Source organism: Maniola jurtina, chromosome 19 (assembly GCF_905333055.1).
Source record: "Maniola jurtina chromosome 19, ilManJurt1.1, whole genome shotgun sequence".
Taxonomy (NCBI): Eukaryota; Metazoa; Arthropoda; class Insecta; order Lepidoptera; family Nymphalidae; genus Maniola; species Maniola jurtina.
The window spans coordinates 7,877,501-7,896,640 of record NC_060047.1 but is presented as its reverse complement, the minus strand read 5'-3'; the positions used below and the strand labels follow the sequence as shown (position 1 = coordinate 7,896,640).

The window sequence follows — 19,140 nt, the reverse complement described above, 5'->3', positions numbered from 1 at the left end:
TTACGATAAATTGATATGAATTGTTTTATGTTTCGAACTCGTTAATAATAATCATTTAATGTGCCATCAATAAATTATAAACAAAGTTCACATCATCAACTTTTATTGAATCTATATGATTTAAAATATAAGAAATCTACTCATAAGTAAATTATTTATTATATACTACTTAAGTAATGGTAGGCTTTCTAGAACAGACGCTTGTTCAGGAACTAGTGCTTCCTTTGGTTCTTTCCAATGGTACGGCACCCAAGGCAGCCTCTCTAAACCTGTAGCCCAGTGATGAATTCTACATCTCACATTAACTTCTTCTTTATTATTTACCTGAAACATTGAAGTAAATATTTATAACTAGCTGATGCCCACGACTTCGTCCGCGTGAATTTACGTTTTTCAAAATCCCGCGGGATCTCTTTGATTTTCCGGGATTAAAAGTAGCCGATGTGTTAATCCAGGGTATGATCTATCTCCATTCCAAATTTCTTCCAAATCCGTTCAGCCGTTTTTGCGTGATTAAGTAACAAACATCCAAACATCCACACTTTCACATCTATACTAATAAATAAAATTGGAGTGTCTGTCTGTAATTTCGAAATAACTACCTCATATTAAGCTCATATGGTTATTTGAACGATACCATAACTGAATCACACGTTTTTAAAATTTTTGTCTGTCTGTCTGTCTGTCTGTCTGTCTGTCTGTCTGTCTGTTTGAAAAGGCTAATCTTTGGAACGGCTGAACCGATTTTGACGGGACTTTCACAGGCAAGTAGAGGATTGACCAGGGCGTAAAATAGGCTACTTTTTTAACCGACTTTTAAAAAGGGAGTTGTGTTTTTCTACCTATGTACACCGAAATCTCCGAGATTTCTGAACCGATTTGCGTCATTTCTTTTTTAATCGATAGAGGAACTTTGCGACATTGTTTCATAAAAAATTTGGAGTCCAACTCCTCAATCCTGATGCTGCAGGGGATCTGACCAATCCACGCGGGCGAAGCTGCGGGCATCAGCTAGTTTATAATATATTAAGGAGGATTGGGATAATAGATCACTGTTTTGAGCAGCATTAGTTACAGGTATGGTAGAAGCTCTTGACGGTTCAAAAGTACTTGTTAGAGTCTAATTCAATAATATTTAGAATTTGAATTTGTATATGATCTTTCTCACGACCCATCTGTTAAACTGATTCTGACGATATTTGATACAGACGTTGAGCTTGCGTCCAGGGAAAGGTCACTTTATCCCGGAAAATCAAAGTTTCCACAGGATTTTTAAATAACCTAAATTTATAAATAAATAGAATTTTTATGATAGTGTTTTTACCTACACTTCTAAATAATTTTAAATACATATCAAAGATCTGTCCTGCTGGTTTCACAATTTTTGATATGTAATGAAAATTAATTAGAATTAAATAGATGTTTATTTAAAGTAACAACAACTCATACAGTCACTCGCACTGTTTTTATGAAATAGATTGATAAAATTTTTGAGTGTAATTTATTAACATACTTTAACAGTGACAGCAAATTCCTTTTCCTGTAGGGAAAGGTCTGGTCCTTTAATTGTGACTGGAGGCATGGTTATTGCATGTTCGGGTACAACAAAACCAGCTTTTCTGAAAGATACTCTAACATGCCAAGGTTCCAGAGTCCACGGTTGTGTCTTGCTCATTGTTATTTGTAATACTAATCGTGACAAGCAACCCAATGTCTGGAAATATAACAAGAATCTTTCAATAGGTTACTTTGTCAAATAATACACCAAAACGCTTTATTAATTTCTAAAATATTTGTTTGTTCAACTCTATAATTATTATTCTTTTTAAATGCAATAAAATAAAAAATTGGTCAAGTGCGAGTTGGACTCGCACACGAAGGGTTCTGCAACATTTTACAAGAAATAACTCGTTATTTTTAATTTTTAAAACCTTTGAATACAAATAAAATAAATAAATCATTGTCCATGCTCAGAGATAGCTTGCTTTCAGGGGCATCCCAGAGATGGACATAGACTAACCTACTACCAGACCTACCCAGATTGAAGGGTTCCACAAGGATTTAAAAACCTCAATTCATACAAACAAAGAAACAGGGCATCATCTACAAATTATTATTTATATTTCATACACAACTAATATTTCCCTAATTTGGCTGGTTGAAATGATGATGATGGTGTAGTTTTGATGTAATCTTTTCTAGGAATCTAAAATAATAGCGACCATGCTATAATATAGCTAGCGAATATGCTATAATTTTTTGAAAATAAAATATGGCCTATGTCACTCAGGAATAATGTAGCTTTCTACTGGTGAAAGACATTTCAAAATTGATTCAGTAGTTCCAGAGATTACCCACCTCTACATACAAACTTTTCTTCTTTATAATATTAGCATTTAGATAGAGTTAAATTACATAATAACAATCTTAAAGATAAGTAAAACAAATACATATATTATACCCTTTGAACATATGGGGAACTATATTCAGACTCAATTTTAGGTTTCTTTTCATCTACTTTGTGTTTAGCCAAGTTCTCAGGGCTTGCATACATTGCTAAGCCAGGCATGAGGAAATCTCTGTAGGCAATTGTTGGACGTAGAGTCAAGACATCCCCAGCATTGCCAACACCTAAAAAATTAATTGTTATTAACATAATTTCATTTCCACTGTAGTATTTCTCTTTAATTTAATGGTTGTAAAATTGTTTAGCTTACCATCCACAAATTGGCTTAAAATTACTTTTACATCAGGTTGTTTTGTAACATTAGTGTCTTCAACTAAGTCATACACAAAGTGTCTTGCTCTTAATTTGGATGGCTTGCCACCTTTCTTGTGCAGTGGTGGAGGCCATTTTCTCTTTAGTATAAATGTATTCTGCAATGGAAATTAAACAGATTAATCAATATGAAAAATGAATAAAATTTTATAATGTATGGAACAGTCTCGCCGTATATTTTTATTTAATGATAAATTTTTAATATATAATGTAAGTAAAGTAATAAGAATCTATATTTTTTATGTAGTTTTTATACTTACCCTAGTTTGTTGGTAAAGTAAATTAGGACCCGCAACGATGACTTTATTCAAAGGTAAACGAAAGCTGAACATGCTGGTTTGAATTCACAAAAATAACATGAATTGTAAGATTCAAAAGGAATAAAATATTTAATTTTTAGTTTTATTTTAATGTTTACGAATTAGGTTATTTTTTTGCTGCAAATTACAAACGTCAGAACTCAGAATCAACCATCCAAAGAATATATATAAACACTACGTTCTACGTTCAGGAAAATCAAATGAAAATAAACAAAATCAATGACTTGGACAGACAGGGGAGCCAACATAACGCCATAGGTACTATTCGATGAAACGCACTATAGTGATTACATACTCTTTGATGGCAAGAACTAGGAAGCAAGCAAACGACGCAAGCGAACACAGACCAAAGAGTATGTAATCACTACGTCTATAAAGCGAAGCTCGGTGAAGGAAGCGAAAAGTATTCAAGAGCTCAAATATCTGATTCATTTGATTCAATTCTGTTAAATTATCACACTAGCTTGAAGTTAATCTGGAGTTCTGCGTTACCTCGATTGTAGCTTCTCTTTAGCTACAAACAAAACATGGATGATGAAGCTAGTTCTGATTTACAGGTAGGTATTTTAAGAGGTTATAGAAGTTTTCATTGCGCATTTCGGCCATAAATATAATATTTACGTTGTTTTAGAAGTGTTTATCAGAGGGGCCGATGGATACTGATGAAGGACCATTGATTAACGAAAATTCGAATGGATTGTCTCATCTGTTGACGGACGGTGAATTTAATAGTGTTGACGCTGCGGTTGACGAGTCGTCTACATCGAACCAAGCTTTCCTTAACGCAGTGGAACTGTCTACTGGCAGTGTCGGTGACTACTTAGACAACAATACTGAAGGGTTCAATACCGATTCCTTTGACGTTGGCGACAATGCCGTCAACTTTCCCAGTGACTCGTTGAACAACGTGCTGTCCGACGGAGATTCACGTTTAAGTGCCACATACAGAATGAATGAAGTGGATCTAGAAATCCCAGAGACACAGAAGATTGATGCAGAAGTTGGAAGCGAGCAAGAAAATACCACAGAAGCTGCAAGTGATACGGCAGATATGTTAAAGCAAAATAATGGGAGTGCTGAGATTGCTCAGGAAAACAGTGAGGATGCAATAAATGAAGACATTATTGAGAAAACAGGTGTTGCGGAAAGTGAAGATGCACAGGTAAAAAATATTTAACTTCAAAACGTAACCTTAGCAATTATGAGAGCTGAATGAATCTTTTAATTATTTTTTACTGATAGTTATTAAATTACTTGTTGTCTCAAAATATTTGAAAACAGCAATTATTCAAATTATTGCTGAGTTTTGAACCATTTACAATAACATTGTTTACAATGATGTACTTAGTTTATAATGTCCCAAAGCTTGAGTCCTGACTGTTTGCAGGATAAATTTTGCACTGGTTGTTACAACTGCTGGCTTTTGCAATCTTATAATGATTGTGGTTCCTTTGGTGTTGTTATAACAGATTTTTACTATATTTTACAATTACTAATGAGTAATTGTTTATAGGCAATAGATGAAGAAGAAGCAGTTCTTGATAAAGATGAAACACAAGATAATGACGAGAATAGCACTAGTGAGAATAATGACACCAAACCTGATAATACTGCAACAGATGAGAAAAGTGCAAATGATGAGGAACTTGAGTTGCAAAAAAGTACACTCAATGAAAATACAGAAGGTAAAGAAAATACAGAAGTCAGTGAAAATGCTGAAGACAAAAATATTGCTGCAGAAAAAGAAACTTCAGAAGTCAGAGACAATACAGAAGTTAGTAAAATGGAAGAAAACATTGATTCAGAAGTCAAGACAAATACTGAGAAAAAGGTGAAGCAACCTGAAAAGATGGAAACTGATGACAAGTCTGAAGAAGTTGAGAAAAAAGAGGTACATATTATGATCTGTTGCTAGGAGGCCAACAAGAGAGAACTTGCATGAATATGGGTTTTAGTCTCCTTCTGAGATTATTGCGTATTTTTGGTGTTAGATCATGAGCTGGATAATTAGATGTTGTGATAGCAATCACACTCTAATTAAAAAAAATTCCTTAAGTTTTTTTTAGATTAAAACTCTCGGATACCCTCTATGCTTTGTGATTTGTATCCTTCACATAGGTTTTGGGACATGATATATTATGTAGATAGCGATTGTTAAGCAACATTTATGCAATTTGGTAACTGAATGGGTGACCGACTTTGCAATTAAGAATTTGAGCTTTTCTTTGTCTCTAAGCACATTAAGCCATAAGTCCTGGTTATTATCACTAAAATTTGATAATAGCTGTGAAAACCTAGAGAAAATCTTGTTCTTATAGTCAATTTATATCTCAAAAAACTTCCATTATGTGATTAAGACCCTTTCCGCTCACAACCCTCAGTAATAACACAAAGACATTGCTGAACTGCTACAAATAATTTGTAATTAGTAATTATCTCATTAATTAAACTTGCAAAGGTTGGTGGGGCTGAAGAAACAGAAGTGGTATCTGAAGATGAGTTGCCTGCAGTACAAAAGCCAAGTGTGAAGGATGCTGAGAATGTCTCTGACGATGAGCTACCCGGCCCCAAACCTGCTGAACTACCAGCTGATACTGAGGTTAACTAAAACTACTATTTATTACTAAAATACTGATACTTGTTATTTATAAAGAATACCTTGACTAACAAGACTGTTGAGAGAGAAATCTGATAGATTATTTATCAGTAATAATTTAATAATACCCTAATAATTTAATTTAATAATAGACTGCGTTTAAGCAAACGTAGTGTGGGACAGCCTCCAGCACGCTGGACCGACGATATAAAGCGGCTGGCGGGAAGTGGCTGGATGAGGAAGGCTGAGGACCGGGTGTGGTGGCGCTCTATAGGGTAGGCCTATGTCCTACAGTGGACCTCCACAGGCTGATGATAATGATGATGATGATTAATTTAATAATATGTAAAACACAAAATAGTGTGTGCGTGTGTATGTGTGTGTTCAATATCCGCGTGCGGCTAGCGTTAGTGTGTTAGCCGACTTGTGTAGGATTTGGTACCACCATAAGATCCTGCTGTAAAATGTAAACAAAGTTTTTGAATGTTGGCTGCTGAACATGTTGAGGTCACACCATGACACCGCAAATAGGCATCTTCTAGGCAAACGCAATCCAACCTAGCTTAGCTCCAAACCTCTAATTACTTTTTATTAAGCGTGATTGTCGTCAAGCGTGAGCCTGATCTCGTAATAAAAAGAGTAATACAAAAAAATATTGTACATACATCTCATAATACAAAAAAGTTATTGTAAACTGGGGGCTTTTACAAAACATTACATATTTTGTAGGTTGTGTCAGAAGATGAATTGCCAGCATCTAAAAAAGAGTCTCGAAAACGAAAACCAAATGAAGCGAGAGATGGCTATGATCCCGGGTCACCAACATCTGAGAGTGAATCTGCTGGCAAGAAACAAGCAGTTGCTAAGGTAAATCAATTTTAATATTTTCAATAGTATTTAACACATTTTTTGTCTTGTCTGTCTGTCTGTCTGTTTGAACCGGCTAATATTCGGAACGGCTAGACCTATTTTGATGGGACTTTCACAGACAAGTAGAGGATTAGCCAAGGACATAGGCTACTTTTTTAACTGACTTTCAAAAATGGAGGAGATGTATTATTTCAATTTGATATAACTCGAGGTTGTATGTGAGTGGAGTGGACCAATCAATCGCGGCATCGATCTTTTGAGCATTGTGTCTGTTATGGCCCTTAATTGACATGGCTGTGGCTTTTTCTTCAATTTATAGCAAGCAAACAACTTCTTCGTTGCCTTAATATATTAAGTGGTATTTTATTTAACTGTATACATACTTTTCTGTAATGTGAATTAATTTTCTAATCTAGACTATCGCATTAAGGACACTGAGACATTTTCATACGGTAAGGTAACTATTAACGACTTTATGCATTTTAGGCTTTGTTTAGGCGGAAAAGCGGCATTGTGTCAACGGCGAATAAATTTACGACATAAGTCTAAATCACAGAATTTCATCTGGTATGATTTAAGCTAGTATTATCTTGTTGGATTGCTCAACAATTTTTCTTTTAACAGAATGGTGAAAGCAAGCCAGTGCCGGCCGAAAAGCGATCATCAGTGGATGACAAACCTAAAAAGAAAACGCTTCCAGAGCTGGACAAGTACTGGAAAGTTGTCAATGACGATCCAACAGATTTCACTGGATGGACTTATTTACTGCAGTATGTCGACCAAGAGGTAAGAATTAACAAAATCTATGTAATTGTCTGTTTTATTTAGTTTTAGTCCACCAATGATTTTAAGTTTTAACACGTTTTTTTTTAAATTTAAAAAATGAGCATTGAACTACCACCCATGAACATTCACAGCACCATAGGAACTTAATAATTATAATAATTAAATATTATAAATTAAATATTATGTGTAGTCGTTTTTCAGTATTAGTAAAATTAGTCCATTCAAGTTAAAGTTGTTTATCCAGCAGGTCTTTATATAAAAATTCAGTTTCTGTACGTTTGTGTCAGCAAAACTCGAAAAGCTGTCATTGGATTTATTTGAAATTTGGACACAACTTGCATTTCTATATGAGATAGTTTTTTATACTTTTAGTTTTACAATCAGTGCTATGTGCTATTCCTGAAAGCATATCTTGAGTTCCACTACACTAATTTTGATTAAATGCTATCAAGTTTATATCAAAGGTATTTTATGAGCTCTCACAAAAATAATAAATGCGATGATGAAAATATACGCTAATCTTATTGCTTTGTGAAGCAATGGGAACTGAAGTTGATGACGATTGGCAAGGGCCAACTGACGCGAGCCAGTGGCTAGCGAGTAGGGCTGCCGAGCAAAACGGAAATGATAGATAGCGGCGTCTCGTTCTCGGCAGAGCGACGTGGAGGCGGCGCGCGAAGCCTACGACGCGTTCCTGTCGCACTACCCGTACTGCTACGGCTACTGGCGCAAGTACGCCGACTACGAGAAACGTAAAGGAAGTAAAAAGAAGTGCCTCGAGGTGAGTACCCCCCATTTCGCAATAATGATATTCTGTTCAAGTTATGGTGAGTCAAATAAGGAATATACTTGATGAGATTCATGATCAATGTGTCAAACACTTGGATTTTGAATTGTTTTAGTCCTAACCGGTATTTTGCAATTGTTTTTTTTCCCAACAGCGCTTCGAGGCCCGTCATGTCCGTAAGGCAAAGCCGTCGATTCGCACCGGAGAGTATAAACGCCGCGTAGATATCTCTCTAGTGGTTCATTGCTTGTGGTGTATTTATTTACTATCCAGTGCATATGTTTACTATGATTTGTTCACGCGTGATTTATATTGTAATATGATATTTAGTTATTACTTAAGTGCGTACTTTGTGAATGTTGGAATTATTTAAGAGAGTTATTGTAAAAACGAATCCATACTAGCATGGAGGCTGCGGCGAAACATCTGAAGGGCGGCGCCGGCGCGACGGACCTCTGCATAACAGGTGTACACCGATAACCTTTTATACGCGGTGAGGGCGGGCGGTCCGCGTGCCACGACGACCGCCCGCCCGCAGCACTGCCACAGTACCGCCACGCGCAAGCTACGGCCCGTATCGGCAGCCAGCCCAGCTTGCACGTCACTCAGCTGCGCGGATACACCGGCGTAACTTGCTAACGTGGTAATACTGTACTTGAAACATGATATACAATGCTATTCAATATTCCCTTGCTTCGTGGCGTCGCCGCGCGACGCTCGCCTCCCGTGGAGCAAAGCTGATGATGCGCATGTTTCAGGTGTTGGAAAGAGGACTCAAAGCTATCCCCCTATCGGTGGACCTTTGGATACATTATCTCAATCACGTTAAGTCCACGAAAACTGATGACCATGCCTTCATCAGATCCCAGTATGAGAGGGCAATAGGTGAGAAATTGCATGTTTACCTCATTGTCACACAAAGTATATCTCAGTTGTTTGTTTTGTATATTATTTTGTAAACTTCTTTACAATATAAATATAGATTGATTGATGTTAATATAACCTCTTGCAGAGGCTTGCGGGCTGGAGTTCCGCTCGGACCGGCTGTGGGAGTCGTACATCAAGTGGGAGGCGGAGAACGGCTCGGCGCTGCACGTCACCAACATCTACGACCGCCTGCTGGCCACGCCCACCCTGGGGTACACCTCACACTTTGACAAGTAAGAGAATATCTTCTGTACTTATAGGTATATAAAAAGACAAGCATATCCCACCTTTATTTTTGTTGTACCGTTTCTTCTTGCTTTTCCACCTCTCCAACAGCCAAAAGTCACTGGTAGAAATCTGATAGAGATAAGTGCTTCTTTTTTTCAATTTTTTGGTACAAATAAATTCGCAGGGGTTAGGAACTCGAAATTTTGATAATAATAGGTTCATTTTATGACATTAAAACACTCACTAAGAAAGGATTTTTGAAATTCCATTCATATGGCTATTAAATAAAAGTTCATATGGGTATTAATTAAAGTGCTTATAAACGTCCATCATTTTCAAGTTCTATTGACGCAAATGGTATTTGGGCTTAATTTTTAATTGAAGAAAATTTAGATCTAGGAAATTAGGATTGAATAATTCAAAAATGTTGATTTTACACTGTGTGAACTGTGTCTGTGTCAATGTTGAAATGAAAATGAGATGAAATCTGATACATATCAGATTTCAGATCAGATGGAAAAATACACACGGATGGAGTGTGCAAGCATTTACACAAGTAATATTGTGGTAAATTCGGTCTGTGAACGATGCTTCAAATTGGAGATATTTCGGCTTCGAAAAATGAAATTCGGATCTAGTGAGCAACCCTTCATACAAAATATAGTAACTACTGCTATTTCGGATCGAGAATTCTTGGATACGGATTGCGAGTTGACAGTATTTTTAACCGAGTTTCGAAAAGCAGGTGGTTCTCAATTCGGCCCGTATATATGTATTTTTTCCTTTTTACGTGAGCAAACACTTGTGTGCGTGCGTTTTATTTATTTTTCTTACAGTTTCCAAGAGCACGTGATGTCGGAGCCGGTGTCGGGCGTGGTGGGGCGCGCGGAGCTGGTGCGCCTGCGCGAGGAGGTGCGCGACACGGCGCCCGCGCAGCCGCCGCTCGACCTGCCGCCCGGCGAGGACGAACCACTGGATCATATTGTGAGCTCTTCTTCTTTGTCCTGGGTTATGCTTCGATCCCACTACTCTGATTCAGCTAATTATTTATTCGCGATATTCCAAATTGTGTGGCTGGCGGCAATCGTATCGTTCCGCATATTTACGCTAGCTCGAATGGTTGGCATAAATGTAATTTTCTTTAAAAATCTCTCCTTAAAATAGTTCTTTAAAGAACTCTTTGTTTTCCGTGATATATCCAGTACATCGCAGGGACAATGGTCTATTTGCTGTCACCAGAGAGAACTTCAGGAAGATGTTGCTTGGAATATAACGCAAGCTTCTCGTTGAGTAGAGCTATGTTCGCTGCATTTACGAGGGGTGGCTGAAAAGTTCTGAGCCTAAGGCACTTGCATTCGTGCTAATTACTCATCCGGCGGGTCACTAGTTGAGCGACATCTACCCACTATATAAGAAAAGTTTCATGTCATTAGCTTCATTAAGCTTTGAGTAATTGAACCGTGAACATCAACATGTCTGAGTCATCGCTGCAGTTAACGAAATTGGAACATCGCGCCGTCATAAAATTCCTCGTAAAAAAGGGGAAAACAGCAAAAGAAATTTTTGAAGAAATGTCTAGTGTATACGGAGAATCTGGACCGTCGTCAGCCACGGTTAAACGATGGACACGCCTATTCCAACAAGGCCGAGAGACTCTGGAAGACGACCCCCGCTCGGGCCGGCCGAACACCGCAGTCACTGATGAAAACATCGAAAAAGTAAAAAAAATTGTACTGGACGATCGGCGAGTAAAATTGTGGCAGATAGCAGAAGAGCTGAGCATCAGTAAGGAACGAGTTGGAGACATTATGCATAATCATTTGCATATGAATAAAGTCAGTGCGCGTTGGGTGCCTAAAATGCTCACGCCACTGGACAAGCAGCGACGAGTTGAAACTTCCGAAGAATTTATAGACCTGTGCAAGGACAATTTGGAGGAAATTTGCACTCGTATTGTCACCGTTGATGAAACGTGGATCCGACAATATGACCCGGAGTCGAAACAAGAGTCAATGCAATGGATAGAGAAGGGGGAAAAGCCGCCGAAGAAGTTCAAGGTGGAAAAATCGGCTTCCAAACTCATGGCCACCATTTTTTGGGATTGCGAAGGAGTTTTACTCATAGATTACCTCCAAAAAAAAACTACGATGAATGCAGAGTATTATGCAGGGCTTTTGAAAAAAGTTCGCGAAGCCATTGTTGAAAAAAGAAGAGGCAAAATCAGCAAAGGAATTTTGTTTCTGCAAGACAATGCGCCGGTTCACACAGCGCGCATTGCGAGGCAAGCCTTGCGAGAAACTGGATTCGATGAAGTGAACCACCCTCCCTATAGTCCAGATCTGGCCCCTAGCGACTATTTTCTATTTAAAAATTTGAAAAAGGACCTTCGGGGACGAAGATTTGGAGATGATGAAGAGATGAAGGCGGCCGTAAATGAACATTTTCAAGCTAAAGACGCGGCTTATTTTTTTTCAGGGATACAAGCCCTCTATAAAAGATGTCAAAAGTGCATTGAAGTCCATGGGGACTATATTGAAAAATAAATTTTATTTAGATTTTTATCTAGACTTTTAATGCCCTAGGCTCAGAACTTTTCAGCCACCCCTCGTAAACAGCATATATGCCGGTGTCAACATGCTATTTTCCAGGACAAAAAAAGCTCTTATTCCGTCCTCGGGATATAAATTTCGTCAAAATCCGTTAAAATGGCCCGTGAAAAGCTAGCAGACAGACTGGCAGACACATGCCTTTGCATTTATAATATTAGTATGGATAATGAATCACACACGATTTTTATTCACAGGCTTCAGAAGAAGAAGCGCAGTCAATCAAAGAACGCATCATAGCAGCTCGCAGGAAAGTGCACAAGGCGACTGGCGAGGAAGTCGCCGCGCGGTGGACTTACGAAGAAGGGGTGAGATACTGATTTTAATAAACTATCTGATCCTTGAACGTTAGCTTTTGAGTTTTCTCGTCACCTTAGCCTGGCTAAGTCACAACAATCTCGTAAATAAAATAAATCGGTCAAGAGTGAGTCGCACTCGCACACGATGGGTTCCGTACTATCGCACAAGATATACCTAACACTTTCATGTAGAACACTGCAAATTTAACGGACTGTGCCATCTATATTTGAATTAGAAAAATCAATTATTTCGTGAACACATTTAATTTTTTTTTGTGATATAAGCTCAAATTCACGGTTTTCGGATTTTTCCCTTTACTTGTGCTTAAGGACCTAGGTCTTTCATGATTCTAGGTCAACGGGAAGTACCCTATAGGTTTTGATTCCTTTGACGGATCTTGACAGATACAACAGCCAGGCAATGAAGTTATCCTATAAGTGTTCCTTTTTCCTTTCGAGGTATGGAACCTTAAGAATCTGTTAAGACGTGCAAATAGATTGTATCTGAACGCAAAAATAATATTTTATTTTTTTCTGCTTAGATTAAACGGCCCTACTTTCACGTGAAGCCGCTGGAGCGCTGCCAGCTGAAGAACTGGAAGGCTTACTTGGAGTGGGAGAAACAACATGGTTCATTGAAGCGCGCTCTAGTGCTGCACGAGCGGTGCCTCATTGCCTGCGCGCTTTACGAGGAATTCTGGATGCGGGTGAGAGACACACTCATACTCACATATTATACCATGTATAAAAGTTTTTTATTCACTACTAGCTGATACCCGCGACTTCGTTCGCGTGGATGTAGGTTTTTTAAAATTCCCATGGGAACTCTTTGATTTTCCGGGATAAAAAGTAGCCTATGTGCTAATCCAGGGTATAATCTATCTCCATTCTAAATTTCAGCCCAATCCGTCCAGTAGTTTTTGCGTGAAGGAGTAACAAACATACACACACACACACACACACACATACAAACTTTCTCCTTTATAATATTAGTGTGATGTAATACCTTATTCACTAAATAATGCAATTTTATCTGATACACAGCTGATAAAGTTCCTCGAGGAGCGTTCAGCCACCAACCCGGAGCTGGTGGCAATAGAAAGGGAGGTGTTGGAGCGAGCTTGCACGGTGCACCACCTCGACAAGCCGGAATTACATTTGCACTGGGCGCACTTCGAGGAGGCGCAGGGCAACCTGTCCAAGGCGGCGGACATACTCGACCGCATCGAGAAGACGTGTCCGCACCTCGTGCAGATACAGTACAGGTATGTTAGGCCTCCTCCGACCCTTATTGGGGTTCGGTACCCAAAGGGTAGCAACGGGACCCTACTACTAAGACTCTCGTGTACGTCCGTCCGTCCGTCCGTCTGTCTACCTGCCAGCGAGCTGTGTCTCGTGAACTATAATAGATAGAGCCCTGTAATTTTTACAGAATGTGTTTTGCCGCCGTTAACATTAAAAATATCATACTAAAAATTTCAAAATTGCCCCCATAAATCTAAAAAAAAAAAGTTAAAAGTGTTACTTTTTATATGATGGTATGGAACCCTTCCTGTGCGAGACCGGCTCGCACTTGACTGATTTATAGTAACTACTCATTTATAGCGGCCAATAGTTATTTTGTGACCATAACATCATCGATACTTGTGATGTGAAGTGATGATTTCATACATGTGGCAACTGATTTTTATGGATGTAACACATTGGTGTTCTCCAATTTTTACAGACGGATTAATCTCGAACGTCGTCGGGGAGACTACGAAAAGTGCATCCAGTTATACGAGAATTACATATCCACCGCTAAGAGCAAGGCTGTCGCGTCCGCGCTCGCGGTCAAGTACGCGCGCTTCCTGTTCCACGTGAAGCAGGACCCGCCCGCGGCGAGGAAGGCCCTCGACGATGCCATCACTAAAGACCCTCTCAACTCGCGGCTGCATATGCAGCGGCTCGACTTGGCCCTGCATACGCCTGGCACGCCATACGAACAGCTGGAAGGTAAATATCCAACCGAAAAAGCAAAATATTGTAATTAGGTATTTGTTTTTAACTTCACCCTCTCCCTTTTACCGCGGATTTGAAAACCCTCGTATTTTGTAATCATGTTCTAGTTTTACAATAATAACGCGCTTCAATGTAACCACAATCTAGTGACATCGGTGCGCGCTATTGTATAAACAGCACTTTTTTCTCTCTCGTCTGGCTTTACACTGATTAGCCAATGTCAAGTTTGTAGTTATTTACAAGTTAGGGAAACTATATGTATAAGTATGGACGGCGTCTGTGCCGGCGCCCGCCGACACACACGCGGCACCCCTTTAGAGCACTTCCCAGTCAGTTCCACCACCAAAAAACACCAGCAGAACACAAAAACCGGCCACTTCCAACAAAAAAAACACTCCAAAACACGCGCACAACGCGCACCAGCAAACACCACCACAGACGAAGCCCAAAATAGCACTTAAATAGCATGTTGATTTACCTATGGATGGTAAAGATTTGCTAAAAATCGGCGATTCGATTTACTGGTATTACAGCGCGTTAAAACAAGTTGTCTAATCTTAACACATTAGAATATTTTTAATGTTCAAACTATCGTGAGTTATTATCATATCGACTAAATACATGAGTATAGCTGGGTATATACTAAAGTTATACATTAGAATATGATGTGGGTGTGTCGCAGAGCTGGTGATGAGCTACGAGCGGCAGGAGGGCGCGGAGGCGGAGACGAGCGCTGCCATGGCGTGGCGGCGCCGCGAGCTGGCGGACGAGCTGGGCAGCGCGGCGGCCGCGCGCGCCGCGCACCTGCACGCGCGCGCGCTGCACAAGCACCTGCGCAAGCGCGCGCGCGCCGCCAAGCACGACGCGCCGCCGCACCACGCGTGAGTGCAGCTTACTTCATTTCCATTTTGACTTGCTTATTTTATACTAGAGGTCCGCCCCCGACTACGCCCGGGTTAATACATACTATATACATATATAGCCTATGTCCATATGGAATAATGTACCTTTTAAACGGTCAAAGAATTTTCCAAATAGGTGCAGTAGCTTCGGAGATTATCCTCCACAACACAAACTTACAAAATGCGCACCCCTTTTTTATAATAAATTATTAATACATACATAATGGTTGATGAGCTCTGGCCCGCGCGCGCTGCTCGAGAACAACGTGCGGTGTATCTTGTGTGGTGGTGTATGGATATTGATAAAAAGCGGTTTAGCCTAGTGATGAAGATGACGGCCTCCAGTCGTGGGGTCCAGAGTTCGATCCCAGGCACGCACCTTTAACTTTTAGGAGTTTTGAGCAAAAAAGTATGACTTGCTTTTACGGCAAAGGAAATCATCACGCAGAAACCTGCAAGCCTAAGCCTGCCAACCCATAGTTGGCCTGTGTGGTAGACGATGCAGAATCCTTTTCATTCTGAGAGGAGACCCGTGCGTAGTAGTGATTGTTGATGACGATGATTATGGATAATCAATCTATTTTTCGTTGTACCACAGGCCGATAGCAGACGCGGCGGTCAAAAAGAAGGAGAGTTGTGTGACCACACCCGTGACGACGACCAGCGCGAGCACTTACTACCAGACGCCGGCCGCGACCGCGCAGCAGTCGCAGTACGACCAGTCGTACGCGCAGCAGCAGTACCAGCAGCCGCCCTGGGGCTACCAGCAGCCGCCCGGCCCCTACCCGCACCACCCGCACCCCTGGCCGCAGTACCCCAACTACTACTAGACACTACGTGCAGTACACGGCACTTAACTTCACTCAAAGTGCCGTACGCTCGCACTTTCCACTTCAAAGACTCGAATTCACGTTAACTGTGCGTAAATCTGTCAGGATCAGTTGCATAATTATCAGTGTGTATAACGAAGTAAAATGGACCTTAAGTTCCTTGAATTATAGTATAAAATTCAGTACCACCGATTTTGATTTCACAAGGTTTCTGCATGGAGCGCTGGCTACAGATGTATGGACGAACTTGAGTTTTGGAACAAGGCAATGAAGGTCCATTTTACTCTAATGTTGAAGTGTTTCGACCCTCAAATTCTACTAACGTGATTCTCATAAGCATACTGGCGGTAAATACTTGATGCTTAGAACTGCAGTTTTTACTTCTGTGACGTGAACTTTAATGCTTTATTAATGGTACGATTTTTCGATATTGAAAAGTCAGTACTATCTGCGTCCTTGTATGACGATGTTGTACACGATATCTAGCTGTCTATGGTAAGAATTAAAGACGGCATAACGTGATGATCCCAACTGTGGCCCGTATACGGTCGATGTAGTTTATGAACTGTGCTTGATTTTCTGTAGTTTTATCATAAAGTGTCTCAATTAATACGTAGACTTTATTTTCCTATTTTGTAATTTGGAGGATCTAGAAAACCAAGCGGTGAAAGGTTATGTATAAAATTCAAATTTGACTGCTAAGTTAACTAAGGAAATAAAAGCGACTAAGATTTTAAAATTTGACTAAACGTTATTCTCTAACAGTTTCATTATAAAAACTAGACTAAGATTTTCCAAGTTTGATGAAAATAATTAGTTACAACTTAGAATATTATGAATAGGAACGACTAAAATAATAGAAGTAATCTTTATTAATCAGTGCATGAGTTTTAGAATTTTTCTAGTTAAGAATTTCTTTTGAATCTGATTTTGAATACAGCTTTAGGGTCAATTTACATTAGCAGCGAATCGTAGCGAATTTCTAAAATTTAACACAGCATATTGACCTCTATCTCCACATGAAGTACCAATTTCAACCGAGAACTAATAAAATGAAATAAAATTCGCGCAAATTTTTCATCTGGGCAAGAAGTTTGTTTTGTGATGGAGATAGAAGTCAATAGTCTGTGTCAAATCTTAGAAATTAGCTTCGCTTAGCTGTTAGTATAAATTGAAACTAAAGATTTTTTCTTTATTGGGTAACGCCACTGTTCACGCCAGTTAGGTCTAACATCTAACAAATTGTCGAGGCTTCGACGTCATTGGCAGGCGTCAAACGTTAGTCATTTGACGCAGGTAGCCCTATTTTTCTATGATTTCACGTCACTATAGCCTAATATTTGTCATTACGTCGATCAGATCAACCGAGTTTCCTCACTCTAGTTCACTCTGGTAACGAAATAGGTTTTTAAACATGACGACTATCATGCAATCTGCCTTAAGTAGAAGTAAGGGGTATTTTAATACAGTTTTCCTTGAATAATAATAATAGATGAAATAATAATAATTAATGATTATTATTAATTAAGAAAAGCATAAAGTACAGAAGGATACTTTGATTTTTAATGAAACCTACTATAATAAATTAATAAACATTTTAATTTTTTACAATGAGTTGTAAAAAGATGTATTTAAGTTATGGCAAAATGATTTTCCTAATTTGCGAATCACACGAGCTATTTAATTAAGGTCACGTGTTTATAAATAAAATAAAAAAACTATATAATAAAACAAGGTTTATTCATTTTAACACCCCTTTTATAAATAAATACGCAACATAGTATAATTATATATCAGTTATTTATACAACACTGTCAGAACCTATGGAACAAATATAAACCTAATATTTTTTTTATTTTGCAAAAAAAGAGATACAAAGCAGATTTACAAAAGCCCTATAAATAATATTATGATTTATAGAAGAAAATATATATAGTCACAAACGATCATTTGATTAAAAAAAATATTCGGCCACATGAAGTTATTCCATTAAAAACCGAACCATAATAATAGTTTGCGGAATACTCGTGGCCGTAATTTTTTTAATTATAGAACGGCCACGTATTAGGGCCGGCGCACATATGGCGGAGCGCAGCGCAGAGCATGCCCGCGAAGTTTTCTGATCGCGTGACACTACGCGAATTTCTACCAGAGAATGCGCGAGTATCCGCACGGATACACAATTGATTTTAGATATTATTTCAATGAGGACAATGTCGATAAAAAATAATTTGACTGTGAAAAATGCTCTGCGCTGCGTTCCGCCATATGTGCGCCGGCCCTTATCGTCTACGACACTTCTTGACACTTCTTGACACAAACTTGTAGTAAGTAGGACGTACATAAAATCAAGAGGTAGGACCGTATATACTATTTGAGATTTGTTCAGTAGCAAAACCAATCAGATAATTGATAGACATCTGTTGATAGTACCTAATTTTTGATTTTATATACTTCCCACTATAAATTTGTGTCAGGAAGTGTCTAATCTGATTGGTCTGCTGAACACATCTCCGCTCAGCTAAGTGGATATCGGGCCTAAGAACAAAATTCTAAGGGCGTACGCTAAAACTTGCGCGAGTGCAGGCTTCTGTCTGTATTGAAAAATACATAGCAAGAGCAGGGCTAAGAGGCGCGGCGTGGGTGCGTGCAAAGGGTTTCACACGCGCGGCGAACGCACGCAGGGGGCGCCTGCTCGCGGACTTGTTTCTTCAAATTACTTGAGAGCCACAGCGGAAGGCCGCACAATGATGAATATCGATACGAAGTGCAATGAATAATTGAAGTGCAAACTCGTCCAGTATAATGGGACATGGTAAACGAATTACTATACGATAGAGATGCCCGTCAAGAAGCATGGCATGTTTGTCGAAATTTAATCTACTCGACATAATTGCACACACTCGAGGCCAAAATTGTATCAGTACTGCATGAGGCAGTTGGACGCCTGCTCCGTGCACAGCGCGAGTTTTAGCGTACACCAGGTAGACTGACGGCCGTATTCACAATCATTACTATGAGGTCTCACAGTGCCCTTGAACGCACGTAGGTTCCACCAATCAGATGACGGTGTCACGTCAATTTACAATGATCTGATTGGTGGAACCTACACTGTAAGTTCGACCGCACTGTGAGACCTCATAGTAATGATTGTGAATACGGGTATTGAGCTACGCGACCGCGACTTGTAAGCGTCGTGGTAGCGCTCT

General features: G+C 39.3%; 2 protein-coding genes across 3 annotated transcripts; one reads left to right on the top strand and one right to left on the bottom strand.

Annotated features, from left to right (window-relative positions):
• Window positions 1–86: 86 nt before the first annotated feature.
• Window positions 87–3,280, bottom strand: LOC123874897 (39S ribosomal protein L9, mitochondrial). Its single transcript, XM_045920456.1, has 5 exons — window positions 3,040–3,280; window positions 2,718–2,877; window positions 2,462–2,631; window positions 1,514–1,714; window positions 87–324 (listed from the first exon to the last, which is right to left on the bottom strand). The coding sequence occupies exons 1-5, from the start codon at window positions 3,109–3,111 to the stop codon at window positions 166–168; spliced, it is 762 nt and encodes a 253-aa protein (XP_045776412.1). The 5' UTR covers window positions 3,112–3,280; the 3' UTR covers window positions 87–165.
• Window positions 3,281–3,438: 158 nt separating this feature from the next.
• On the top strand, window positions 3,439–17,654 carry LOC123875335 (pre-mRNA-processing factor 39). Of its 2 annotated transcripts, none has more exons than XM_045921105.1 (16): window positions 3,439–3,656; window positions 3,734–4,261; window positions 4,613–4,990; window positions 5,558–5,698; window positions 6,425–6,562; window positions 7,190–7,351; window positions 8,007–8,132; window positions 8,897–9,023; window positions 9,151–9,298; window positions 10,130–10,277; window positions 12,097–12,207; window positions 12,741–12,905; window positions 13,243–13,463; window positions 13,925–14,193; window positions 14,882–15,080; window positions 15,700–17,654. In XM_045921105.1, exons 1-16 carry the CDS (start codon window positions 3,627–3,629, stop codon window positions 15,929–15,931), a joined length of 3,123 nt encoding a protein of 1,040 aa, XP_045777061.1. In that variant the 5' UTR covers window positions 3,439–3,626; the 3' UTR covers window positions 15,932–17,654. The 2 variants fall into 2 exon arrangements, with proteins under 2 accessions (XP_045777061.1, XP_045777059.1); XM_045921103.1 differs by having other exon boundaries at window positions 3,731–4,261.
• Window positions 17,655–19,140: the final 1,486 nt, after the last annotated feature.